Consider the following 26,573-nt stretch of genomic DNA (forward strand, 5'->3'; position numbering starts at 1 on the left):
TGGGTTGACTTGATATTGTTATTATTGATATGATATAATGATAGTTAAAGAGTGAGTGTTGAGGAAAACAATTAAGGTTTTGAACATTTTCTAAATCTCAGGCTTAACATTCATAGCAGTCATTTGTGTGTCTGAATTATTGCCTAACTCTAATTGCAAGTGTCATCAAAAAAGTGATGAGCAGGCACAAACTCTGCCCTCACCCTGTCAGCAGTGGCGTTGGCCAAAATGGTTTCTGTTACACTGTCACAGTATTCCTTCCCACACAGCCTCTCTGGAGCTGACTTGACCGCTATGGCCAGAGCCAAGCTGCGACCGTGACGCACCATCCAGTCCACACCAGACATGTCAGCTGGAGACAAAAATAAAAGACATTTATTAGTTCATGCTCTTCATGTTTTACAGGTGGACAGAGGATTGCTACAGAACATGCACACAGTTTAAGTCAAGCTTTATTGATCTTGGACATCTTTTGTTCCCTTTTGTTTTTATGTCCATGTGAATATCGCTTACTGTCAAAAGTCTGCGTAAATAGCTGCTGTAAACATGACAAATATGATTATGTACATGTTGAAACTGAAATAAATGTTTAGTTAAAAGTTTCAGTTTCACACAATAAACATTTATACAGTTTGTATGTTTTTGTACATCTTTAACAAAGTAACAAAATACTTGGAATGAGCTGATACAACACTCAGTATCAGCATCGGTCCAATACTAGTCAAAACCAGTACTTTGGCAATCAGAAAACCCTAAAAAAGATATCAAATTGCCACCACTGTCATGTGACCAGGACATGAGTGAGAACTGCAAATGACTAATATTTGTTATTACTAAGATACACGCTGACATGTGAACCAGATAGTTGATACATCATGATTGAAAGAACCTATATGAAAGGTACTGAATTGATTTACAATGATATTTTTGTATTTGTATGACAGACACAGTATTCATAAAATAACATGTTAAGCATGCAAATTGTCTTCAAACCTGGGATATCAAGACACCATTAATCTACACACTGAGTCACTTTCCTGTAACCTAAACCCAGTGCTACTCCTAACCCTAAAAACCAAGTCATAACTGTCGAATAGCCTGTCACAGCTGTGAGGACCAACCAAAATGTTTTCACGAAGAGAGGTTTGAGTCATAATGTGTCCTCAAAGCCTACTACAGACATTACACACACATACATACACACTGAGTTAATTAATGGTTCAATTTGCAGTGAATGGTCATTTTTGTAATGTTGTACTTAAATACCAACCTAAGATGTGCTGAAGTAACACATTCTTCAGCTCCTCGTCTGACAGGAAGGCACAAAGCTCACCAACACAGCCTGCTGACGCCATTCGAGTTGCATCCTACACACCAGACACAGAAAAAAGTTGAGTGTCTATGATTGTCTGACACTAAACCACATCCTCTGTGTCTGACTTCCGTTTTTCTACTGTGATCACAGAGAAACCAATACCAGTGAACAGCTCTCTTTGAAATTCCTTCACTGTTTATACATTGATATTTTATCTCACTGACAAACACCAATTACATTGAGTCTCCGTTAGTGGTCCTGAGGTAAAACAAGTGGCACGTTGCAACAGATTTAAAAAAAACAGCCTGAGGTCTACTTTGATGATGCAAGATATCTGCTTCTCCTATCATACCTCATCATGTCCCAGCATGCCCAGTAATGTGGTGGTGATGTTTTTGCGGATGGCTGGGTCCACCTTTGACCCGGCCCCCTGGATGACAAACCTCAAGGCCTGGAGCATCGTCTCCCTGTGATGGGGTAATGGAAAAAAGCATTAGAACAGATATGATGTGAATTTTAATATATGAATCTGATTTAAGAAAAAAAAGAATTATTATAATAAAGGATGCCAATGTAAGGATAATTTTCTTCAACATAAACACAAAAAATATGATCCTTTAGATTGAATTATCAAATACAGTAAGTGACCAGGCAGCTGATCTTTATTAAGCAGTGCTCTCTGGTGGACAAATGATGAACTGAATCGCATGAATACAAACTAATAAGACAAACTGATGTAAGTCTTAGAAATGAAATGAGGAATCTATCATGTGTCTTACTCACCTGACTCCAGAGTCCTCAGCATTGCGGATGGCAGACAGCTGCTCAGTAAAGAGTGGGTCCACTTTGGTGTGGATGGCAACCAGTTGGCCCAGAGCCTCAGCCGCTCTCAGCCTCACGGCACGGCTCGAGTCCTGCAGGGCCTTCAGGAAGGTGGTCTGCAGCTGAGGGAGGAAGGGCTTCAGGGCAATGCCCACCTGGAAAAAGAATACACTTTGATTAATACTGCTGCATTATCAGATAAACACGATCTGCTTCCAGATAAGTTTTTTAAGAATTTGTATCCCCTCTAACACCTAAACACACATCATGTGACCATTCAGGAAAAATGGACATGCACATGTTTATGTAAACAGGAAGCTGATTCTGTTTGTTCAGAGGTGATAGATGAATTGTGGCCAATATGAACCGAATCAGGAAGTGCTTTTTGGTAAATGCATCTATAGATTGTTAGCTGCCCGTCTATACTGAAATGCAGCTAAAACAGAGATAACAGTGTTGTCTAATGTCTCTGTTTTTGCGTCCCTACATCTCAGGCTGGGGACAGCAGGTGTGTCCAGAGCAGAGTGTATGTATTTTTAAATAAAAACTGAGAAGTGTAAATGTAGACTGCACAATTAATTGTAAAATAATCAAAAGTGCAATATCCCAATTAAAAGACACTGTGATTATTTGATTAAGATAAAATGTGTGACAGAACACATTCCTGGCACAAAAATGTTGCTCTTTAGATGAGAAACAATTTTAATGTTTGACAGATGCCAAAATGTGTCAATGACATTTAAGATGAACAACAATTCTTTGTAGCACTTATGAATCATACTGCAATAACATTATCTTTTAACATAACCACAATATGATTTATCTGACCATATCATGCACCTCGACTGAGCTGATTTTTATGTTATTGTGTCATAGGGAGGTGCAAGCACAGACCTTTGCCAGCAGCAGGGTGAGAGTCTCCAGCAGAGCAGTCTTAACTGTCCAGGCAAAGCGATCTCCCAGGATACGAATAAGAGGTCCAGTGATGTTGACAACAGAGGGCCGCAGTGCCTCGGGAGAGGTCAGTTTGATGACCCCTCCTAATGCTTTGGCTGCTTCTTCTTTCTGTTCGGGACTGCCGGTGAGGACACCCTCTCTGAGGACAGGCAGGATACAGGTCACACCCTGTGGACAAAAAGATAACAAAGAACATAATGGACATGGTTAGGACTGAGATAGACCATTATAGTTATGAATAAATTAACAGTACAGAATGAGAGTACAGAATAACCAGATAAGCACAACTAGACACATGTGCTTCATACCTAAGAGATGACCTGGAGTTATCTCTCCATCGCCTTGTCTATGCTTTGCATAATCCTGATCAATGAATCATTTTTCAAATCAAGAACACAATTTACAACACAAAAACTGCAAAGGCTGCAATTTATCTATTCCATTATTGATTGTCCTGTGTTCCATGCAAATTAAATATATAATACATTGTGGGAACAATTGATTTCTTTACCATTCTTGAATTAGACTATAGAGCAGGTAATAAATGTATTTATGGTTTCATGTGGTAATGCTGCTACTGGAAACTTAGAAACATCATACTGCAAAATGATTGTGTTACCAACAATGGTCACTGACATTTCTCACTCTGGTAAGTGTCTGTTAGAACTGCTGAGGCAGAATGATGATTAAACATATTCCACTTTTAAACCTCACTTTCACTTGTTCTTTTGACAGTAGGAATGGTGTAACACTGCCCTTATTATCATCGGAGCAAACAAGACAGAATCTTAGGAAGGCAAATGGATGTAGTAATTACCAATATGAAGTCAACATGCTGCATAAAAGGTGCTAGACTGCTAGTGTTTATTGTGTCAGCAGGAGCATTCTTACCTTCTTGGGCAGACAGAAACCAGGTAGGTGCTGACCCTTCACGTCAGCAGCTGCTGATCTAATGTCTCGATGCAGGTCATCAATTAGAGCCAGCTGGCTGCTTGCATCCAGTTTCTATGCAACAAAAAGTATAAACGGAGTACATATTAACCCTTTGACTAAAAAGGAAAACAAATAAACTCTGCTTTCTCTGCACTGAGAGTGAACCTTTCATGTTTCATGTTCACTTCAACACACCTTGGTGATGGAGTTGATGGTGTCCCAGCTCTGACACAGGATCTCAGGTTTGGTGTCATTGAGGAGGCGGATGAGGCCGGACAGTAAAGTGCGTGTATGCATACTGTAGTCCAGGCGAGTACGAGCAAAGTAAGCATTGAGAATAGTGATGGCGGACTGTCTAAGGCCAGGGTCGGCGCTCCGTGTGTTCTCCAGCAGATCCTCTATGATGATACGCTGACCCACTTCATCTTCCACTGACAGGATCACTGTTTGGCAGTTGCACAGCTCCTAAGACAATAATGATACATGAGGTTTACTGTTAGTTCTTCATGAGCAAAAGGACAGAAGGAGAACAGTGCATATGATTTGAAAGTGTTACCTGTGCTTCGTCATCTGTTCCCAGCTTTCCTGTGAGGGAGGAGAGCAGAGCAGGCAGGATGACCCCTAAGTGGCGAGTCAGAGCATCCCCAGCCACCGCGGACAGGAAGGCCAGCACACGGGTGTTCACAGGAGGCGCAGTGAGCTAATACAATGACAGCAGACATTTAACCTTAGTCAGTTACACAGACAGTAGTTTGGACAACTAAAGCAAAACCAGACTGTGAACATTACCTTTGGAACCAGGTATGGAAGCACAGAGCGACTCTTAACAGCCATGACTTGTTTAAGACCATCCAAAGCAAATCCAGCCGTCTCCTCATCATCCTGGGAAAAGACATTTCAGTGGATTATAGACCAGGACCTTTATGCTAAGTGGATTACAGACTGTCTTTGTGTCTTTGCTTCCTCACCAGTTGTTTGAGCAGGTTGGGCAGGATGTCATCCAGTGCCTGGTGACCGATGGTTGCATGGAGCTGCTCAAAGGTTTTGGCTGCAGCCTCTCGCACCTCCTCCAGTGGGTCACACAAAGCCTTCCTCACTGTGGGGACCAGTGATTCAGAGAAGACAAGGACCTGCAGTGCAAAGACAACCAGGTTAATAACTCGTGATCTCAAAAATGTGGTTTAAGATTTCTGGGTTCTTTTTCCTATTATTTTCTTAGACCGCTTACAGACCTGGTATTAACTGACCCATGCAGAGTGCACTCAGTTTAGATCTGAATGCTTCCTATCCATCATAAATGCATTTTCAGATTCACAGAAAACATAGTTTTCTGACCGTGTAGGACGATTCTGTTTTATTTCATATTTGTACTGCATAAGAAAGTGTTTCAGTTGAATTTAATGTTTAAGTTCACAAAATTGTCAGGGAATTATTTTGAACTTTGGAGAATCATCTTTGCAAACAGCAGCCAGTGTGGCTTTTTGTGTCTGTAAAAAGGTCACTACAGTCAAGACTCGTGAGGCTCATGAACAAAGAAGTCGTCAGTATGTATTTAAATGGCATGTGAAGCCAGGTCCGATGTGGTCACAGGAAACGCAGCCATGATGTGTTGAAAATGCCAGGTTTCATAAATGTTGTACAGCCACACACAGTACAAATCATATGTGATGAGATCCCGGAGGATGGATGTAATACCAGGTCTGAATGGGGCATTAAATTTAGATTCTGGACAGAACCGTGATCAAGTGAGAAGTAGTTTAAAAAAGGCTGCTCATGCATTTTTAAAAGTACGTCTTTGTTGGAGAGAAAAGTGTTTGTGTGACTCACCGCGTCTTTGCTCGTGGACTTCATGATTTCACTGAGGCCGATGCAGACGCCCTGTCTCTCATCGCTCTTGTCAGAGCGCAGGCCTGCTTCCAGGATGGGAATGATCTCAGGGAGAATCTTCTCTCCTAACTTCCTCACCAGGTCACCCAGTGTGCGAGCAGCAATCTACAATTACAAGATCACACAGCATCCGTGGACACACTCAGTGGGGGTTCTTTCACAGAAACAGGACAACTGTGGAATGAAGTGAAATGGAGATATACCGTTCTCTTGTCTGGGCAGGTGGAGGCCAGGAAACCCAGCAGGAGACTGAAGAGGGTTGGGAGGATTTCTCGAAGAGTTCTGGGAGTGTTGGACACCACGATCTTCCACACATGGAGTGAAGCCTGTCGAACCACCAGCTGGGTGTCTGAACGGCCCATATAGAGGCCAGAGAGGACGCGGTTACGCCGCTCAGCACCAAGAGCACCAATGATAGCCTGCAGGAGGAGGTGAAAGGTCAAAAATGCTTGACAAATCAATGTTCTTTTAAAAAACAGAGAACAAACAACAACAGCAGCATAATGATGCATCGCATTTGTAGACGGAACAACTCTGAAACATAGTTTCCTCCACAACCTGGACATGGGACTCCAAGATTGCCTCCAACATACAAAATCTGCTGCTTTGGCCGTTAATAGCAACTCTGTCATATTTGTTTCACAGTGAGTCAGTTGTAGACAACGTATTTTTAACCGTAGACATGTTGCTATGCTGTTTATGTGAGTATACTACCATGTAGAATGTTGTTATTGACTGGTATTGCTAACAATGGCAAGCCTGAGATACGTTTGTGATTCCAACTCCTCAACTGGAATGCGATGAGGGTGACGTCACTCCCAGTTCCAGGGTAAATGGAATGCAGCATAACACAGGAAACCTTCTTTTATGAACTGAATGAATATGTGTTGGATTTGTCAGAAATATAATCACTTTATTAGATGCAGCTGTTCCAAAGTTGTCATCCTCAGAGGCCGTTTCTGTGGTCATCTTTCCTGTTACTCCAGAGATATGGAACAGTAGATCTCCAAGCAGCTGCACAGAGCTGAACCTGCAGACCATCAACAGCACAAACCCATATTTAATCAATACATGAGTGAGATGTATTCAATCAATCAATAATGAGTGCCTGTGTGTTTAAATCTAACCTGATTCTCCACAGGTCATCAAACAGGCCCTGTTCCAGCTCAGGGAGCAGCAGTGCGATGGCGGTCTCAGCATACATGCTGATGATTCGCTGTCCTGCACGCAGTGCTGTGTCTCTCACATATTCATTTTCATCAGCCAGAGCCTGACAGAGAACACAGAGAGCGTTAGAGACACTGAGCTGCTGTCAACAGTCACATGATGAACAGTTAAGCAAGGAAATGACTTGTGTCAATGACAAGGCAGTGTCCACATTAAGATGTACACTGAAAAAAGAAAATGGCTGACCCAAATTAAGTTAATTCAAACTAAATTTACCAAGTTTTATAAATTGCTTACTTTAGTTTGAATGAATTTCATTTAGGTAATTTAGGTTTACCTATTTATATAATATTATTTCAGAGTAAGGCATATTACAACAACATTAAGGTAGTTATTAACCTTGAGAATGCAGGGGATGATGGGTCCAACATAAGGGGTAAACTTGTCTCCAAAGGTCAGTGGCAGGTAGATGAACATCATGATGTAGCCATCTCTGACATGGGAAGCTATGTCAATCTTGCTGGCTGTTTGCACCACATCTGGCATCAGTTTGTCCAGCTTCTCCACTCCAAGACCGGCCATAACCTCAGCCAGACCTGAACACACCAACATACAAAGCATCAGTCGCTGAATGATAAGTGGAGCAGATCTCCAGCTACACAATAGGAGAAAGGAGCAGAACTGACCTTGAGCAGCTCCTGAGCGATCTACAGAGCTTTGTTCAGAGGCCAGTGTTTCCATAAGCCATGGCAGCAGGTCGTCAAAGCAGGACTCTCCCATCCCCTTCACCATTGCACCCAAGGCCTTGGCTGACACAGTACGTACCTGGGGAGGAGGAAAAGAGTTGCTACAGCTTTACCTCTAGACAGCAGTGCCCATACACTCACTGGCCACTTCATTAGGTACTAGTTCAACCTGTTTCTCAGCTTAAAGGAAACTTTCAGCATCTCTATAACATGACTTGAAACTGTTTCTTTAACTGAAACATTAACTGTACAAGAGCTTTCTGTAAATATTGAAAATAAATCTGTGTGAAGCATTTAACACAAAATACTGATATACTGAGAAAATGAAATTAGCAAATCACAAAATAAATTTCCCTATTTTTGACTGTTCTATCTTGTATGAAAATAAAAATAATATAACTCATACATGTCAGAAATAGTTCCTATTTTATGTTCTCATCCTTGCAGTAGAATACAAAGTGGTTCTTTTTTTGAGAATGTGTACTTATGCTCCACCACATGTTGACAACACATTTCAGCCCCAATAGAATACATACAGTATGTTGTATTGCATGTTGCACATAATATATGAGACTCAAACTTTTTACTTGCAAATATTCAAAGCATAACCATAGGTGTGAATGTGAGAGTGAATGATTGTTCATCTCTAGTCCCGAGTGGACCCTGCCTTTCACCCTATGTCAGCTGGGATTGGCTCCAGCTCCGCCCGTGACACAGTTAAGAGGATAAAATGATTGATAATGAATGAATTGTGAGTAAACACACGTCAGGCACTGGATCCAACAGAGAAGCCTTCAGTCCGGGGACAACACTGGGCAGGTAGGGCGACAGATCCTACAAACAATGACACACATCACATCATTAACTGAATGAAAGTGTTCAGAACACACTGGTTTGAAGGACAGTGTCTACTATTGTCTACTGTTTAGTGTTTCATCAATGCTGTGTACCTTCTGGTCAGTGAGGGAGTACATGTTGCCAATGATCTGAGCAGCCATCTTGCGAGTGTCAGTGGAGCGATCTTGGAAGGCTCTCTGGACGATGGGCATGATAAGGGCGAGCGAGGCAGCATCGATGAAGTGCACAAACTTGGTGTCGAGCAGTGTCTGCAGGCACATCTGGGTCTGTCTAGATGGATCAGTGAGGGCGTCCAGCAGGATTGGTGTGATGGCTGAGAGGGCAACAAAGACATTGCTGTCAAAATACTACCTTACTTATCAGTAGTTAACAAATAACAAAAATGATTCATGCATTCTCCAAGTGTTTGTTGTTATTATAAACCTAATTCAATAGTCTCTTGCATTGTTTCATCTATGTTTGGCAGAATTTCTGAGTTGCAAACTAAAATACACTTTAAAAATAAAGCATAAATAATGTATTTTTCACCTTACTGCCTCAATTTCATCCTCCAAACTACGCATCTCAAAAAATACAATTCACATACATTCACCATAAAATGTACCCATGAATGGGTAAGACTATATTATGTTCATCCAAAAGATGGAAAGAAACCCCATTCACAAACTCACTACACCAACCCAGGTAAAACACAACTTTGTTAATGTGATGGTAGCAGACCTCTCTCTTTCTCTGGCTTATGTGCCCATTACAGTGATCACATTTTCTTAAGTTAATATGTGTATATGTGTATTAAGTTAATACAGTGGTCACATCAGACCACAAACACTGCAAGAAGGGAGCGTGGGTTCAAGGAACACACAAAAAAAGATACAGACACAAGTATCATAGGCCAGTGAGAATCAAGTCGTGTGCTAACAACTCAGTCCACATCACTATGTGCCTTACCCAGGATTTCAGGGTTACGTATGACAGAGCCGATCTGTCGAAGGGCCTGCTGGCCAGCCTTCTGCACCTTCACGTGGGAATCAGTCAGCACCTCCGTCAGTTTGGGCACAATGCTGGGCAGGCAGGATGACAGCTGCTTGGGTGCACAGAAAGCCATGGCGCCCAGCAACTCTACTGAGCCTGAAGAAATAAGGAGGTAATTCACCACAAGCAGCGTTAGACATGAAAAGACAATTGACAGTGATCATATACAAATCAGAATAGAAGTTGCTATTGCTATAAACTAATGTCACCCATTGAAAACTATTTGTGTACACAAAAGCTGCTGCGCATAGGCTGCTGGGACATCACCTTTCTCAGCTTTCGAAACAATCCTCAGAAAGACAACCACACATTCTTAATTCTTAACCCTTGATACATTCCAGATTTCTCCAGGATCTGTATATGCACAGGGCTCCTCACCTGCTTTAGTTCTCCAGGACTCCTCCTCCAGAGCCACAAGCAAGGAGGGCAGCACCAGTTTCACTCCGTGGGCACTCAGGTTCCTCATTACAGCCTTGGCACAGTCATCTGCAGCCTGGGTGAAAACGTAAGAGTGTGAGCAGCCTACCAATATGTTTTTTTAACAGGCTAATACAAAGAAGACAGTGTCCTCAGGAAGTGGTCTGCCTGCTCACCTCTCTGACATACTGGTTTCCATCTCCAAAGCAGAGCAGGAGGTGTGGCAGCACGTGAACAACGTATGGCTCAAACAGCTTCCCCAACATGTTACACAGCATCTCAAAAGCAAACAGTGATCCTGTATGAGACAAACAGCTGGTCAGCAGTTTATTCTTTAGTCCACAAAATATTTTGTTGCTTAAGTTCAGTATATACGATAATATTTGTGGAAGTTGTGTGCTAAACACATCGAGGGAACCACACAAACATATCCGCATAAAGAAGATTTAATCCAAAGCCAAAAACTTTAGGCAAACAGCTTAGAGTTGACTGACCTTCTCTTCGTCTGAAGTTTTTCTTGTCCTGGATGGCATCGGTCAGTGTGCTCATAATTTCCTGCTGTTTGAGCGCCAGGATCCCGAGACCTTTGACCAGGCCAGCCAGTCCATAAGCTGCTCCCTTTCTCTCTGCGTATTTGTCGCTCTCCAGCAGCAGCTGCAGCAGGTTTCTCACAATCCCTGCAGCATCTTCCTTGATGGCAGGGACTAGGGGAGGCAAACAGCTGGCCACAGACTCCTGGACCTGAGGACGGATTTGACAAAGCACAGAAGTGAGTATTAATTAGTTTTGAATTTCAGTTTAGACAAACAGGTCAAATTAGTAGTAGTAGTAGTATTTTTGAAGCTTTGAGATCTGCATTTTAGTGAATAACAGACAATGAGTAAGGCTACATCAATGCCAATATGTTTTTCATTTAAAAACAGCCTTTTTAGATGAAAATAAATCCAGATGTGTGTGTAGCTCAGTTTTAGGAGTAATCTGCATCCATACATCTGAAAAACGTCTATCATGTGACCATTCAGGTACAGAGGGCATGTGCATTCCACTGTAAACAGCAAGTTAATTCACTCCTTTACAGCTGGTTGCTTAGATTCAGAGAATATTACAAAAAAATGATGTTGTTTCCAAAGGTCTCTGTTTTGCCCATTTATACTCAAACAGCAGCGAATCCAGCAGCGCTGTAAACGTTTCTGGTGCTTCAATTCCCCAGGGTAGTGTGGGTGTCTTTGCAAAAACAGAGTAGTATGGCTGTAGCTTGACTCGCTAGGATGAGTTGTTTACCTGCTGAGAAGGCGTCGAGAGTGCTGTTATGAGCTTGGCCACAATGGGTTTGACTTTGGGGTCACTTTTGTCCAGATGTTTGGCCAAGGAGCCCATGAGAATAACCACACTCTGTCGGACAGAGTCATAACTGGCGTCCTGGGGGGCGTTCTTCAGAAACTCCTCAAACACGGGCAGCAGAGAGCTCACATTGTCCTGTTCCAAAAAAGCAGAGATGTAAGTTAAGGTGTAGTGCAAATGTACATGGTCATATCAAAGTGCACATTGTGTGTTTCTTATATACAGTAGCTGCTGAAAAGATGCGACCTGTACCTTTCCATGTGTATTGAGTGCGGAGAGGGCTGCGTCCAGCATGCAACGCCGCACCTCAGTGTGGCGGTCGTTCAAAGCATCAGGAACAAAGAAAAGGAAGAGCGGGGTGACCTGAGCTTCATCCAGGTACTGGGACAACTTGTTCAGAGACACAGCAATGCCACACCTGACAAAACGATAAGGTGAGACAAAACAAACTTAGTAAACAAGAAACGTTTGACATTTTTAAATTACATTACATGTCATTTAGCAGACGCCTTTATCCAAAGCAACTTACAAGGGAATTGAGTACAATCAGCCAGGGGTGGAGTGGTCTTAACCACTGAGCCACTGCACCGCCCACATTTTATAGATTCTAGTTCTCTCTGTAGTAAATGCAGTAGTTTTTATGATAATATTTGACCTATACCCACTAAAAACAGTGAGCTGGCAGCAAAAGCTGCATTTTTCTGTCATCAGTGTTCTGTATTATGGGGGGGAATTGTGCAGTCATGAACTTGCGTTACTGAGATTCAATGATTATTATTTCAGAACGCTAAATCACATATAATACATCAGGAGAATTTGCTGTATTTTTATCACTTTACCACTTAAAACAGACTTTTGGATGATTATTATACTGTTTCAGATTTGAGGAAGGTCCTATTTGTTCGGAAACAACTCCCAGCTATGTGCTTTAGCTTACATTTTTAATGTATTTTTAATGTCCAATCATCAACAACACACATTATAATTTAGCGGTCACAAGCAAAACTTTGACAAAAATCGAACTCTGTCCAAAAAAATAAAAGCCTCATCCCTGATGTGAAAGCTGCATCAACTGGATACAGAATTAATATGTATTTTAAAATTACAAACAGGTATTTCTTCTTAACAAACACTGAAGTTTACCTGGCCTCCCATTGGTCAGGTGGAGATTCAGAGATAACTCTGCCCAGGGCATCAAGCACAGGAGGTGGTCTCTTTAAAAATGACAATGTAAGAATATGCAGTGTCAAATTCAGTCACAAGTACTCGACATAACAGAGTGTAAACGTGTGACTTCAAAGACTTACATAGAGTTTCTTTTGGTAGAGCTCGGTAAGCTGACTGAGCACTGTAGCACACTGGTCTCTGTACTCAGATGCAGCATGTGACAACGCATCGGCTGCAGCAGAACGGACAGCTTCCTCATGGTGGGTGACATCTCCAATCAGCAGGGAGCAGAGCTCAGGGACCAGCTCCAGACCCAGAGATTCCCAGAGTCTGAGAGGGAAGACAGACATGCCAAGAAATGAGTTTACACATTACTATACTCCATCAGAGCATAAACACATTTTGTAGGATAAAAAGCAGGCTCACTTAAGGATAAAAACAATCAAGATATATAATAACACCTACTTTTCAGCTAAGGCCCGTCCCTCCTCTTCAACATCAAACCTGGAAACCCAAAGCCTGCGGAGTAAATTCAGACCAGATTCCTCTGTGCTGTCTGTAGGGAGGGCAAACTCCATCTCTAACAAACCCTGAGCACAAAATTAACTGGGTGTTAATTTGCATGCAAATAAATGATCAAGTACTACAACCATCCATCCATTATCTATCACTGGAATACACCCTGGATGATCATGTTTTTTATGGTTACCAGATAAATTGTGATTCAATATCAAACAATTTTTATCTCTGGGAATGGTCAGTTTGTTGGTCCTTTCATTCCTTTTCTACAGCTTTATCCTTCATATGAGTTTCCTCCCATAGTCCAAAACATGCAGTGGTTAATAGGACACAAAATTGACATAGGTGTCAATGTGAGAGACCTGTCCAGGGTGCATCCTGCTCCCCATGACCCTCATGTGGAGAATAAAGCAGTAGACAATCAATGACTGAATGAAAAAGTGGGTCCCTATGTAAAATCCTAAACCCACCCTGAGAGCAGAGTCCCGGACAGAGAAGCAGGGTGAGAGCAGGGCATCGAGTAGGACATCGATCTCTTGCTGCTCTGCTACAGTGCAGCCATCTCCTCCTCCAGCACTGACAGACAGAGCTATCAGGCACTGAGATGCCAACACCTGAAACACAGCATCTCACAGTTCAGATATCTCACATTCACAAACAATGGATAATCTAGGGAAGGCATATGATGAATTATTTAAATTCTAACTGAATAACCTCCGGCTATTAAAGCTGCTTGTTTACCTGGATTCTTGGGGTGGCCGTGGAAATAATTCTGATCAGTAGCAGGAACATGTTGACACGTGGGAGCAGCTCAGGCCCATTCTGAGACAAGAAAACAAAACAATTAAAATGTAAATCCATTAACAGAGAAAATAAAAGGAGACTCTTTCATAAATTTGCTAAAAAGCTGTGAACGCGGTATGCAAACAAGAATGCTAAGTAGACGACTGAAATGGATTGCATGAAAACTTTGTCTGTGGTCTGTACTGATGATTTATTTTTACTTTATTACTTTATTTCTTTTTTAGTGTCTGTCACACTCCAATGCTGTCAAACAAACAAGAAAAATTAACATTCCAACCAAAACAATTTGAATTATGATGTGATGATTACATAATGTGACTATAACTAATAAGGGTGGGGGTAATCGACACACTATTTTGTGGGGTGACATTTTATCGCTTTTATGACACCATGTATAGTGTTTAGTATATGCAGTCATTTTATAACTACAAATAAATAGTAAACTTTTGTGGATTAGAATAAAAAAAAAAACATGACGTTTCAGTCCACTAGATGGTGCCAAGTGCTCACTCTCACGAGAGCTGTTGTGCGAGGAATATTGCATTATGATTTCTCAATACTCACTATTTTGCAATATTGTATGGTAGCGTCTCTGGTGATTCCCACTCCTAATAACTAATATATTTTATACATCGACTGAATCACTTATTTCAGCATACCAACCTATGTCAAAGTAAACCATTAATGCATTATAACACACTAAATCAGCAGAATAATGTTTTTCATAACTCTGTGCAGACAGTTATCAAATTTTTCTGTGTAGCCGATTAGAATTGTGTGAACTAATTTGACGGGTTTGAATGTAACAGAAATGTTCTTGTATATAAATAAATGTATACACTACAGCTTTAATGATCAACAACATAATAAAACTGTAGTTTTAGAGGTTTAATGTAAAATTAGAGTGACATGTGAACAGAACGGCCCTGGTGAGAAAAGGTTTGCACACCCCTGCTGTAGGCTCAGGGCTAATCACGACTGTGACTTTACCTCATCGATAGCAATGTCATCAGCGTCCGTTTCGGCCCTCAGCTGCGAATGTTCTTTGATGACTTGTAAGGCTTTGGTCATTATGTTCTCGGCCTCCTCGGTGCTGCCAGAAGACTCCCTGATCACGGCGTTGAGGAGGGGTAAGCAGTAGGAGAAAGCTGGCGCAGACAGTGGAGCAACATCTGAGGAAAAAAAACAAAGAGGGCGTTTACAGCAGGAAGAGATGCCACATCCATGTTCAACACACAGACTTTCTTATACACTTTGTTCTCTATGTTGAATGCAGGTTCTTATGCTTCTCCTGCAGAAAATGTGTACTTCTTCTCATATCCCAGATTAATAAGCTGAAGAGGGAGACGGGCTGGACCATGTTACAAGTCCAGACGATTCTCCTATCCTGTAGTGCACAACTGTTGTTTGACTAAAAGAATAATGTGTGATATTTTGTCTGCCTGTCCTCTGATTGGCCAACAGGGCTTTACATTACGGTGATTTTGATTTGGCATGATTTTGACAGAAGTTGATGCATGATTTAGAACGAAAGATAACTTTAAGATTGGTTTCCAGGTCTGTGCTCACCACCGGTTTTGCTCTCTCTTTGTGGGACAGTTTGGTTGTGCAGCAGCATTATAGTACGAACAGCTGCAGTGTTGAGGTCCTCCTGCCCCCAGGCCTCGTCAAGATCACACTCCGGCTTCAGCAGCCGCAGAGTCACGTGACCAACAAGCACAGCTAGAAGAGGTTAAAAGACGACAAATGCCATTTAATTGAGCGGCTGAGACAAATCTGTATTTATTTACACCATACAAGACTAAAATGTACCTAGATAGTGAAGGTGCTTGGGCATAAGGCCCTTTCCGATGTCCAGGAAGACCTGCTGGATGCATGGAGCAGCCAGAGGGGACTGTAGCAGGGGCAGTAGGACCTGGAAGACAGCGGGCAACTCCCTGGTGAGCTGAGCTGGTTTCTCCACCAAAACAGCTTCCAGCAGACCAATCACACTCTGCAAATCTGCATCCAGCTGGTGAGTCACAGGTCAAACAAGGAGAACATTTAAAAAGATGTGCTTCAAAATTCTATTCATTTATTGTCAGACTTTGGTTTCATACCCCTTGAAGTCTTTTTCGAATAGAAGATTCCTTATCAAGCTGGTTTTGCATCCTTTCCTTCTGTTTGCTGGTAAGCTGCACTTCTTCTGTGATGCCTTTTTTCCTTTTAAGCTCCTGTAAGAGTAAAGACAAATCAAAGTGATGTTTCAGACATAAACACCACATCACAGAGCACTGATGGTAATTGCACTCTACCTCCTTTAACTCCAGTTCAATGATCTGGTCCTTGTAAGAGTAGGCCTTGTTCTCTCTTTTCATGTTGCCTTTCTTGGTGCTTTCCTCGTGGGCACTGCACGTAGAGCAGAGGTGAGAGACAGAAGTGAGTCAAAGTCGCGGAAACAAAAACAAAATCTGAAGATTGCTGTTAAAGTGAGCAGTGGTTAGATAGACTGGGGCTACAACTATCCTACTACTAAACATAATCTGCGTCCAGTCAAGCATTTTTAGGTCCTTTTCAGAAATCATCTGCATCTATAGTAGCATACCTGACAATGTATATAACCTGACCATTCAGGTACACTCAGTGCACATGCTGGTGTAATCAGGAAGTGGATTTTCTCCTCTGCAACTGTTTGTATTACTAATGAGAAACAATATCAAGTGGAAAGTACGAGCAGGGATTTTTTGTTATGAGACACAAACTTGATCTCTGACAGCGGAGTGGTGGCTTCTAAGAACCAGGTATGAAGCAAATGCAGATATTTGTGCCAAAAGGTCTCGCAAAATTCAATAAAAACAAGGGGGTCTGCTTCTGTTCTGTCTGTCTAAACTAAAAGACCGAACAAGTTAAACTGGCAAAACAGCAACATTTTCAACCTTCTACATTTTAGGAGCTCTAAAATGCTGAGCTAGTGTGGACACCAGGCATATTGGAAGCAGAATACTTGACAAGTAATATGAAGAAATATGTGGATGTAGCCTGTGTGTTACCTCTGAATGCTGCTGCTGTCGTATAGTTCTCCCTCAGGTGTCAGCATGATGGCATACTCCTGCCTGGTGACCTGAAGTAAGGCAGTTTGGGAAAGTCCCTCAATGATGCGACTGATCACCCGTGGTAACATCTTGTTTGGAGAGAGGACACAGAGGGCGCCAACAGCATTTTTTGCCGCCTGGGGAGACAAATATGATCAATAAAAATCTGTGTATCATGTAAAGTAAAGGCAAAATACTCACAGGGATATTTCAGGTTTTTACTTTGCCAAGTAAGCTGCAAGTTTGTAAATCAGTCTCCCACACACACACAAAAATCCACACAGGACCTGTTGATCGTCTGCCGTCTCCATCAGTAAGTTCAAATGTGTTCATTTGTGACTTTGTCATTCAAAGTACTTCATTTGGATTTAGCGCAGTGACATAAACTTACCAAATGAGGCAGCAGTAAACTTTCAGCTCTTGTGTCCCCACAAGTAAATTCAGATTTTCTCTATGGGTTTTGGTGTGGGGGAGAGTACAGTATACAAACTTCAGTTTCCAGCCAGAAAAGCCTGACTAACAGTGAAATAAAGCAGCCAACATAATCTAAAGCTATTGGAGACTCAAGCAGGATTTTATTAGGTGAGCCTTTTGTTAAGTGGCTAAAAATCTGTCCCTGCTGGCAGCACAGATATCTGTGAGAGCCAGCATCCGTGTACCAAGCCGAAACTGAAAGCAACTCTTATCCTTGCATGTAATGTGGTAATGCTCCGTCATGTTTTAAAAACACAGTAATTACTGAACTGGAGCTTGAAAAACAATGGCAAATCAGAAAAATCTAAATCTAATCTTTACACAAACAAAAACACAAATACTTCCCCAGATTGTTCAGTCCAAGTGTAAAGCATATCCGTACGAGACAATAACAATGTCTCATATATGTAGAATGAGAAAAAACTTCAAACAACTTCAAACAACTTGATACATCCACAGAAATCAATTTTGTGAACTTTAAGGACAATGTCAATGCAATAATGAATTATTGTCAGACCTGGTTGTCAGCATCGGCCTCCAGCAGATGTGGCAGAATCAGCTCCATCTTCTTTTCGATAAACTCTTCTGTTTTTATGTTCATGGATGAGAGCAGAATAGGCCACAGACCTTGACGAGCTTCAACTGAAAGAGACATACATGAATAGGATGAGATGCAAAGAATGAGACGGAATCAATAACCAGTCATTAATACAGAAAAACCTATTGACAAGATTAATTTTGCATAGTAACTCACTGTCAAAGAGTTGACGAATGAGGGGAACGAAACTAACAATAATGCAACATTACAGACTAACTGCAGTAAAACACTAGAGAAGAACTCATTGTCGTACATATGGATGGATGGTGAGTGATGATGAGTAGGTCCATGGCTAGTTTCTCTGCTTCCACAGGGTCGCTCCATTGGCTGGCAGCAGAGCAAACTACACACAGCGCTTCCAGCAGGACCCGAGGAGGAACATAGCTTTTACCCAGATCAGTCAGCTCTCCTGACTCTGACACCAAAGCGTCCTGGGGTAAAACCTGACAATTTACAAAAGTCAGTCAGTCAGTTACAATAACTAAGTTGTTCTTTCACTTTCAGATTGTATTCACAAAACATGAAGACAGAAAGTACTGTATTTATACTGGTGTATTGTCTTTTTCATGGTGTATGAGTCTTTACTTTATGTTTGTTGATGACCACACAGAGTTCTCTCAGGAGGCCATGGGCAAGACTCGATCCACCCAGAGAAGAGAGCAGCTTTCTGATTGTCTGCTGTGCCTTCTTCCTTAGACGCCAGCTCCGAGACAGCAGGATTGCAACAGTGGTGTGATGATACATCCTAAACAACACAGTCACAAGCAGGAGAAACCAACAAACAATTAAAGAACTGCAGGGATAAAAAAAAAAAAAAAAACACAAATTAGCAATAAATAAACAAAGTCACTGAACTGAAATACGACTGCTCGCAATCAACACTTTGACAGTGCTCTCGCTAAATACACCAGACTCCTCATTTAAACGTTGAGATTTTAGACATGTCCTTGCTAGATGTTGGAGACTAATGCATGTCTTCAGGATTTTTAGGTCTTTTTAACTGATTGGCATTTAACAACAGTTCCCATTTTTCAGTTTGATTCTTGTGTCGGACATTGCGCTCATGACTCTTCCAGTGACGCCACTCTCTGACCAACCTGTGGCCGTTGGTTTGTCAACATCACATATAGTATCGGCTCAGCTCACTTGGAACCTTGCCAGAGCAGGTACTAACAAATGTACCAGGTACTATCACTCATGGAAAAGCAAAAATGCCAAAACTGTTTAGTGGAAGTGCCACAAGTGACAGGAGGATAAAGAGAAAGAATCATCATTCTCTTAATAGTGTATATTTTTAATATACTCACAAAAAGCATAATTTATTTTTAAATGAATAATCAAATATTTATGCCCACCACTCACTAAACCTCTCTAAACAAACTCTACAAAACATAAGAAAAAGTGCAAGCAATTATAATAATTTGTAAAAAATACAACGTTAATCAAAATACGAAAAAGTAGTTAGTGTCTCATAAATTGCATCTACGATAAACTTGGTTTTCAAAGCACATTTGCAGTACATCTAACATCAAATAAAGGAATATAATATATAATACTTTAGTCACATCAAAAACCCACCCCAAATTATCATTTTCTAATCATTATGTTGATATAAAATCAATTGCAGTTTAATGCAACACTGTATCTTAAGTGTTTATTAATTGCAACAATTCTCCCTCCTCCCACAAATGAGATTTTTAATTTAACTGCAAATGTGTTATACTATAATACACAATAACTTGTAATACAAAGTGACTGATTATTTGTTGATGATCTAGCATTAGCAGTAATGCTAGTATACAGTTGTGCAAGTGTGATAAAAAAAATAAAGCAAATGATTTTAAGGGAAATTCATACTGGACTGCTGCTGCTCTTTCTGTTCTGATGATAATTTTAACATGACAGAAATCAGAAAAAAGTATGAGGAGTGGAGGAGATCATATTTGGTTTAGATGAGTGTAAACGTGTGATGTTACAGTTTCAAATGATGAATTTATAAGTGAAGATAAGGTCATCCTTTATTAGTCTCACTGATAATATGGTCCTTCTTTGTAAATGTGCCAAGATGTTTTCACGGTCAATCTCGTGTGTAAGTGAACAAAAGGACAGACTCACTGTGATTTGCTGGTGTTAAGTCTGTGGGCGTGGTCCAAGAAGAGCCTCTCACAGAGCAGCAGCATTGTAAGCAGAGCTGGAGAGAGAGAGAAACAAATAGAAAATCACTTGGTCTCGACATTATAAATAAGCCATGTGTTTCTGCTGTGATGCTGTTGATAAAAACGGCCTTACTTTCTTCACTGGCCTGAGAGAGGAATTTCTCTGTGGTGAACAGTGGCTTCTTCTCATCTAATATCACATTCCAGAAGTTGCTGAATTTTGCTTCTGCAGAGATAAAACAGAAATCCTCATCAGCTGTATATCCTTTCTTGCTTTAAGTTCTCCAAAAGACATGATTAAAGATGCAATGACAGTGGAATTCTGAACACATACCACTATTTAAAACAATGACCAAATGGTAAATAATGATTATCATATAAATCTTTTGTTTGTTTTATTCCAGGGACACAAAGAAAATCTTTGCCCTGAAAAATCTTGCCACCCTTCATATTGTTATGAAATATATGAATACTTGCTAATTCAATCATACAAATGTAAGAAATTACCTTTAATACTACATTTCATCACAAAAAATAACAGTTTTAGAGCCCTTTCAACCTCATTATTAACTTATTCAACTACATATTCAATTAGACAACTTTTTTCATGATACATAACCCGCACAATCCTTGATACCTATGTTTATCCCTAATGTTGATGAATAAGTAAATGCAAATATAGAAACAAAGGCCTCACCTGTTTGTGCCTCCAGTAGAGCCAGTCGACTCAAAAGAACAGAAGCTGCCACTCCTTCTGCAAGCAGAGCATGCTGGGAGTTTTGGGCCAGTGCCTTCTCCACCGTTTGGAGAAGCAACGGCATGAGGTTAGAGGCCTGGGCCAGAGTGTCACCTTCAGACCAGAGAAATCAAAATGGTTACTGGTGTTGTACTCAATCACTCCATCTAGATCTAGACATGAAGGCAAGACTCTACTGTGCATCTAACCTTTGAAGGCCCCAACCATGGCCTGGAGGTATGCATGTCTGACCGGAGAGGTGGAGGTCTTCAGGGTGAAGGCTTTCTTAAACCAATCCAAGAGAGCAGAGGGAACTTCTACTGTCAGACGACTACTCCACTGTGAGAGCACGGAAACTGTGTGCACTAAGGTGCCCTCGTGAACTAAAGAAAACAAAGAAAAGTCAGCACTGACGTGAAACATTATAGTTTGACCTTTCAAACAATTGCATTACAGGCTGTTATTGTCTAAAAGAGGATATATGTAAAATATAAGTTGCAATCCAAATTCAAAACATTGTAGAGCGTTTCTGAAACACAGAACTTACACATGCCATTACACTGTGATCATGCATTGTATCATACTTAACAATCTCACTTTAAAACATTGAACCCATTGGATACATTTTCACATGTCAGTAACTGATAGTAAAAGTGTGTCTGCTGCAGCAACAGTGGAGATTTATCACATAATGAGACAAGAATGGATTGTAAAAAAACAAGTTAACAAGTTAAATATCCACCAACAACGTGTATGAGTGAGAGGAGGAGATAGAACTTGGCTGGCGCATATAGGCTTCACTGTCCCAGAGAAAATGATCCACACCATCATCTATTTACAACATTTTTTCTATCAGTATTTCAAGCATTTTTAAGCACCTTATCCAAAATTCAAGCACTTTTAAAACCTTGAAAAAACAACAACAATTTAAAGCATTTTCAAGAATTTCAAAAAGCCATTCAAACCCTGATGAAAACACCAAACTAAAACATTAGCACACTTTGCAGGCCCCAAATGAAAACTGAAATTGTAGATAAACTGGCTTTACCATTTTCAGCCAGTATTTCAATTAAATACTTTTAGTTAATGTCTTATGACACATCATGGTCATTTCATGACTTTCTTTCAGGTGTAGGATTTGTCAGAATGAAAACACAGCAGTAATACCTTCTTGCTGTAAATATGGGATGAACATCACAGTGACCGCAGAACTGAGAGACTGGCTCGAAGTTCCTGACACAGCATGATGGCTGCAGCTGGCGATCCCTGCAACAATAGCACAGAACATTTCAGGTGGAAAAACAGGTCCGCTTGCATTTGTAACTCATGGATAGGTCATAATTAACATAAATATAGTCTGCAAGGCCTCGTACCTGACAACACGCTCATCTTCTGAGCTACAACTGTGAGTTTTCCTTCTGAACCTGCAAACGTGAGAGTTGTGTTTCAGGTGAGTAAATCCAAACATGAATAAGACCAAGTCTAATCAGTGATTAATTATCTTACCTCCGAGAATCTTAAAGAGGTGTGTGATGATGTCCTGCACAGCGGTGGGATCACTGCACTGCTGGGCCAGGTTCTGCATGGCCTGGACCGCCTCTTCCATCAGCTGGGTATTATTGGCTTTCAGCTGGCCTGAAATACATCAAGCATACGGTAATTATATTTTCTACACATGACTATATACTCAGTTATATCTCTAATATACCTCCACCAAGGGCCAGCAGTTCCATTAAATCAAATCAAGCATTAAGTTATAGCTAAGCTAACTCCTGAATAAGCCCTTTTACCCCAAACCTCAAGGATGTCTCTTTTGCGCCACCAACTGGACTGGACTATTGTGCTAAAGGGAGCATGCGGAAACACTTTAGTCCGTGATGGGTCTGCAAGGCTAAACAGGTGATGAAATGTATGTGACACGGATCTCTACGGACATGTGAATATGGAAAGTACGACCTGGCCCTAATAGGGTACTTTCTGACCGAAACCCCAACTCTATATTAAGTTTTGTGAAAATCTCTCAATTACTTTTTCTGTTATTCTGCTCAAAAACAAACAGTCAGACACAGGTAAAAACAAAACTTTCTTGGCTGATGTAACTCACTCAATGTGTCTCTTTTACAGAACTAAATTAGCCTAGCATCTATTCAGGCCTTACTTGCTATGGCCTTTCCGATGTCCATCGCGTACTGACTGAGGTCAAGAGTTACGGCAGACAGCAGACAGGAAAGGGCTAGAGAAAGAGCAGACAACATTGTAATCAAATACATGAGAGCTGACAGAATTGATCCTAGTCACAAGAAACTGAAAGCGCCTCACTTTGTATGGCATTCTCTGGACTGCGGAGCATTGTCTTCTGCAGGGTGGGGAGCAGCAGCTCCTTGAACTCAGAGTGAGTCACATGACGCATCAAGGAGCTGCTTTTGTTCAAAATGTGCTGCTGTGGTTTTGTCTTGCTCAAAAGGACTGATTTTATATACAAGTCCAACATGGCACTCTGGGGGAAAAAAAACACAGATTAAATGTCGTAACTAATGTCGCAGCACATAATAAAATATGTAAGGTTACAAATGAGACTGGGAATAAAACAACTCACCCTATGCTTCTCTATAGTGGCTTTGTCTTTCTGAGCAGAGCAGAAGTCTAAACACACCCCCAGCAGGACCAGAGTTGTAGGGTTCTGGTCCAGAATCAAGAGTGTGCTGATGTACTGATCCACCAGTCCAGGGTTCTGTTAAACACAACACATGTCAGAGCTTTAGAGATGACAAACATATATTCAAATATCACAGAGGTCTCTTGTGTTTTAAAGGCCCACTAAGATCAGAATTTAAAAGACCATTCAGAAATGATTAAGGTTCTAGCAACTTTGATATTACACATCACTGCCAGTGTTTACTACACTCACTTCCACCCAGAGGTGATTGAGATTTCTGAGACTGGATTTCTGAGCGATGGTCTTAGCTCCACCCACAACCTCAGCCACAAGAAGGCTCTGAACCTCCACCTAAGGGAAAGGAAGACACATGCAAGCATGATATCAACATCCAAAAAGACCAATCCTGAGTGGCAATGACATTTGATACTTTGGTGATAACTGTAAGTTTCAATGTAAACATTGTTTTTATTTGTTCCAGATAACACTGACCATTTTCTTCCAGAGGTGTCCTTCTCTTTCCTCTGGGGCAGAATACACAGATGAGACTAACTGGATTGTCCATGACAGGCCAATGAAGGCAGCAGAGCCTGTGCTTTTACTGAAAATACCACAACGGAAAAGATAAGAAGAAGGGAAGAAACAGGAAAAAAACAACTTCCAAACTATTTTTAATCATTTAATCATGTCAACTATTATATGGGTGAATGAGAATGTCCAGGGACATATTTTGTAAAAGCTGAAATTTACAAGCAAGTCACAGTTATAAAGTGACCCTTGGTCAGAGCACTACCTGGGCTCTCCGCTTTTGCTGATGATTCCACTGTTGAGCAGGCAATGAAGGAGACTGGTCACCAGGAAGTCCGGCTGACTCTCAGCCAGCTGGCTGATGACAGAAAGCAGCACTCTGCGTGATGCAGCATCCCTGAAAAGTAAAACACATCCGTAATGCAGAGGTTTTCATAACATTTTGTCCACTACATTACTTTCACGGTGCATTCACTAGTTGAAACTGTGAAACTATGAATAAAATGCCACAGAGTTGTGTGGCCAAAAGCTGGCTAATCATTAATATTCTGACAAAAGTGTGAACATTGTCACTAAAACCTCTAACAAGAGCATTGAATTTTGATATTTATAGTAGGTGAAAGTGCATAATTTCATAAACCTACCGATATCTGTGAGGCGTGAGACAGAAGAGCTTGCATAGTCCTTTGATGGCAGGTTCTGGTAACTCTACAAGGCATTATGAAAAAACAAAAAAACAACATTTTAGCTGACATTTTTAGCATACTTTTCATTGTGTAATAAATTTGATAACACAAAATCCCTCACCTTTGCCCTTTACACACTGTTTCAGCTCTCCAAATATCTCCTTTCGCTGCTTCACACTTGCTGTGGTCACTTTTGCTGCAAATTTCCTCAGCGTGTCTGAAACCTGAAACACAAGTCACATTTAATACAAATACTAGTCTTATGACCTAAACAACAGTGACACTTTCCTCATCTTACAGACGTGTGAGAAGAACAGATAGATAATCTCAAGTAATTGCAAATAAGCACAGTCAAGGAGCGACAATTTGTAAAATAGAACATTGTTCTGAGAATGTCTGTGTCCTATGTACGTTTCATTTTTTCAGTTTATGCATGTTTCACACCAGACTATGGACCTCTTAAAAATGTACAATTCTGATGATGTAGTATGAGATAACATTTGTTATGTATTGTTCTTCTCAAAATTGTATTCATATTTGTATTAAGGCAAAATCTATGGTATAAGAAAACACAATAAAATATTTACAAGCAAGAAATATGTAATTTTATTGTAAATTCTTGGCTGAACATAACTAACACAAGAATCTACATTTATTGTCCAACAAAGTTGAACCTCATTGTAAAAGGTGACTAATCAGGCTTTCCAATGATATAAAATACAATACCAATTGGTATTAAAGGGGAGATATAATTGACTGGCATAACGTTACTAAACTGTTTTTGAGGGGTTTATATAATGTAATTCGCTTATTGCCTAGTCCAAGATCCAAGACATGAAAAGGTGGCACCAAGCCATGCCATATATGTATTGTAATTTAAGACCAAGTCCCCATGACTCTATGTCTGACAAAGCCAAAACCACAACCAAAGCATTGACACCAGTCATCTGCTTTATCGTTAGAATTGACAATCACTGTATAACGAATATTTAACGTAAATGTAACATTGGAAATGCATAGCACTTCCACTAAATCAAGTTCCGTAACAAAAGGTTCCAATCCACAGCTACAGCGGCCGCTGCTGCTGCTCTCATCAGTCACACATTAGGGCTACGTAGCACAGAGCTAACAGGATGCTAATTAGCCACTGGCGAAGTTTAGCCGCCTGCTTCTCTCGTTTCTCGACTAACACACCAAAACTCACACACAGCACTTCCATGAAGCGACACTCGTTATAATTCGATTTTGGTTGCCTATGTGCTTTATTATCGTTGTGTATGAAGACAACACACTATTAAAAAAACAGCCACACAAACCTGCGTGTCCGCTGCCATCTTGCCGGTCTTGATGCAGGAAGGACTTGAGGGGGTTACTTCCGGGTCATCTCAGCTCCCTGTAATGTTACAAATCTTTTTAATAAAAATCTATTGTACATGCTCAAATTCGGTTTGGTATCATCTGACAACTCGTATATTGTGTAATACATCAAAATGTGTTTACATTAGTTGCAAAAATTGTATTCCATGTTTTAAATCTAATGAAAGTAATTTGGATTTTGTTGTAAATCTGTTCATCTTTGCAGATTATATTAAGAACATGAAGTTTTTTTTTAACTCAAAGAAGAGTGGGATATTCTCTTTATGAAGGATTAGTGCACATTGTTTTTTGTTATCTGTTTATACAGACATATGTGTATGTGTATA

The 26,573-nt window shown here is 40.7% G+C and overlaps 1 protein-coding gene across 1 annotated transcript in view; it reads right to left on the reverse strand.

The window, feature by feature from the left end:
- Positions 1-26,250, reverse strand: part of gcn1 (GCN1 activator of EIF2AK4) — a 29,481-nt gene extending 3,231 nt beyond the window's left edge. Inside the window, exons 1-54 of the mRNA XM_058635643.1 lie at positions 26,187-26,250; positions 24,992-25,094; positions 24,829-24,892; positions 24,450-24,581; positions 24,149-24,257; positions 23,909-24,007; positions 23,597-23,731; positions 23,320-23,497; positions 23,159-23,233; positions 22,507-22,635; positions 22,374-22,424; positions 22,168-22,266; positions 21,210-21,383; positions 20,962-21,114; positions 20,398-20,490; positions 20,224-20,299; positions 18,694-18,853; positions 18,362-18,551; positions 18,028-18,152; positions 16,995-17,173; positions 16,260-16,353; positions 16,065-16,178; positions 15,778-15,976; positions 15,535-15,687; positions 14,956-15,137; positions 13,903-13,983; positions 13,632-13,775; positions 13,108-13,232; positions 12,783-12,972; positions 12,619-12,689; positions 11,728-11,893; positions 11,416-11,610; positions 10,629-10,875; positions 10,311-10,432; positions 10,096-10,210; positions 9,634-9,813; positions 8,778-8,998; positions 8,593-8,661; positions 7,768-7,906; positions 7,481-7,677; positions 7,042-7,184; positions 6,827-6,944; positions 6,118-6,333; positions 5,855-6,019; positions 4,996-5,157; positions 4,817-4,909; positions 4,584-4,727; positions 4,223-4,492; positions 3,986-4,099; positions 3,032-3,262; positions 2,099-2,292; positions 1,668-1,782; positions 1,271-1,367; positions 204-352 (exon numbers count right to left, since the gene is read on the reverse strand). Of these exons, the coding sequence (XP_058491626.1) occupies positions 204-352; positions 1,271-1,367; positions 1,668-1,782; positions 2,099-2,292; positions 3,032-3,262; positions 3,986-4,099; positions 4,223-4,492; positions 4,584-4,727; positions 4,817-4,909; positions 4,996-5,157; positions 5,855-6,019; positions 6,118-6,333; positions 6,827-6,944; positions 7,042-7,184; positions 7,481-7,677; positions 7,768-7,906; positions 8,593-8,661; positions 8,778-8,998; positions 9,634-9,813; positions 10,096-10,210; positions 10,311-10,432; positions 10,629-10,875; positions 11,416-11,610; positions 11,728-11,893; positions 12,619-12,689; positions 12,783-12,972; positions 13,108-13,232; positions 13,632-13,775; positions 13,903-13,983; positions 14,956-15,137; positions 15,535-15,687; positions 15,778-15,976; positions 16,065-16,178; positions 16,260-16,353; positions 16,995-17,173; positions 18,028-18,152; positions 18,362-18,551; positions 18,694-18,853; positions 20,224-20,299; positions 20,398-20,490; positions 20,962-21,114; positions 21,210-21,383; positions 22,168-22,266; positions 22,374-22,424; positions 22,507-22,635; positions 23,159-23,233; positions 23,320-23,497; positions 23,597-23,731; positions 23,909-24,007; positions 24,149-24,257; positions 24,450-24,581; positions 24,829-24,892; positions 24,992-25,094; positions 26,187-26,204 (7,557 nt within the window). The 5' untranslated portion in view covers positions 26,205-26,250. The remainder of the gene's footprint in view (positions 1-203; positions 353-1,270; positions 1,368-1,667; positions 1,783-2,098; positions 2,293-3,031; positions 3,263-3,985; positions 4,100-4,222; positions 4,493-4,583; positions 4,728-4,816; positions 4,910-4,995; positions 5,158-5,854; positions 6,020-6,117; positions 6,334-6,826; positions 6,945-7,041; positions 7,185-7,480; positions 7,678-7,767; positions 7,907-8,592; positions 8,662-8,777; positions 8,999-9,633; positions 9,814-10,095; positions 10,211-10,310; positions 10,433-10,628; positions 10,876-11,415; positions 11,611-11,727; positions 11,894-12,618; positions 12,690-12,782; positions 12,973-13,107; positions 13,233-13,631; positions 13,776-13,902; positions 13,984-14,955; positions 15,138-15,534; positions 15,688-15,777; positions 15,977-16,064; positions 16,179-16,259; positions 16,354-16,994; positions 17,174-18,027; positions 18,153-18,361; positions 18,552-18,693; positions 18,854-20,223; positions 20,300-20,397; positions 20,491-20,961; positions 21,115-21,209; positions 21,384-22,167; positions 22,267-22,373; positions 22,425-22,506; positions 22,636-23,158; positions 23,234-23,319; positions 23,498-23,596; positions 23,732-23,908; positions 24,008-24,148; positions 24,258-24,449; positions 24,582-24,828; positions 24,893-24,991; positions 25,095-26,186) is intronic.
- Between the last annotated feature and the right edge of the window lie 323 nt (positions 26,251-26,573).

Source organism: Solea solea, chromosome 8 (assembly GCF_958295425.1).
Source record: "Solea solea chromosome 8, fSolSol10.1, whole genome shotgun sequence".
Taxonomy (NCBI): Eukaryota; Metazoa; Chordata; class Actinopteri; order Pleuronectiformes; family Soleidae; genus Solea; species Solea solea.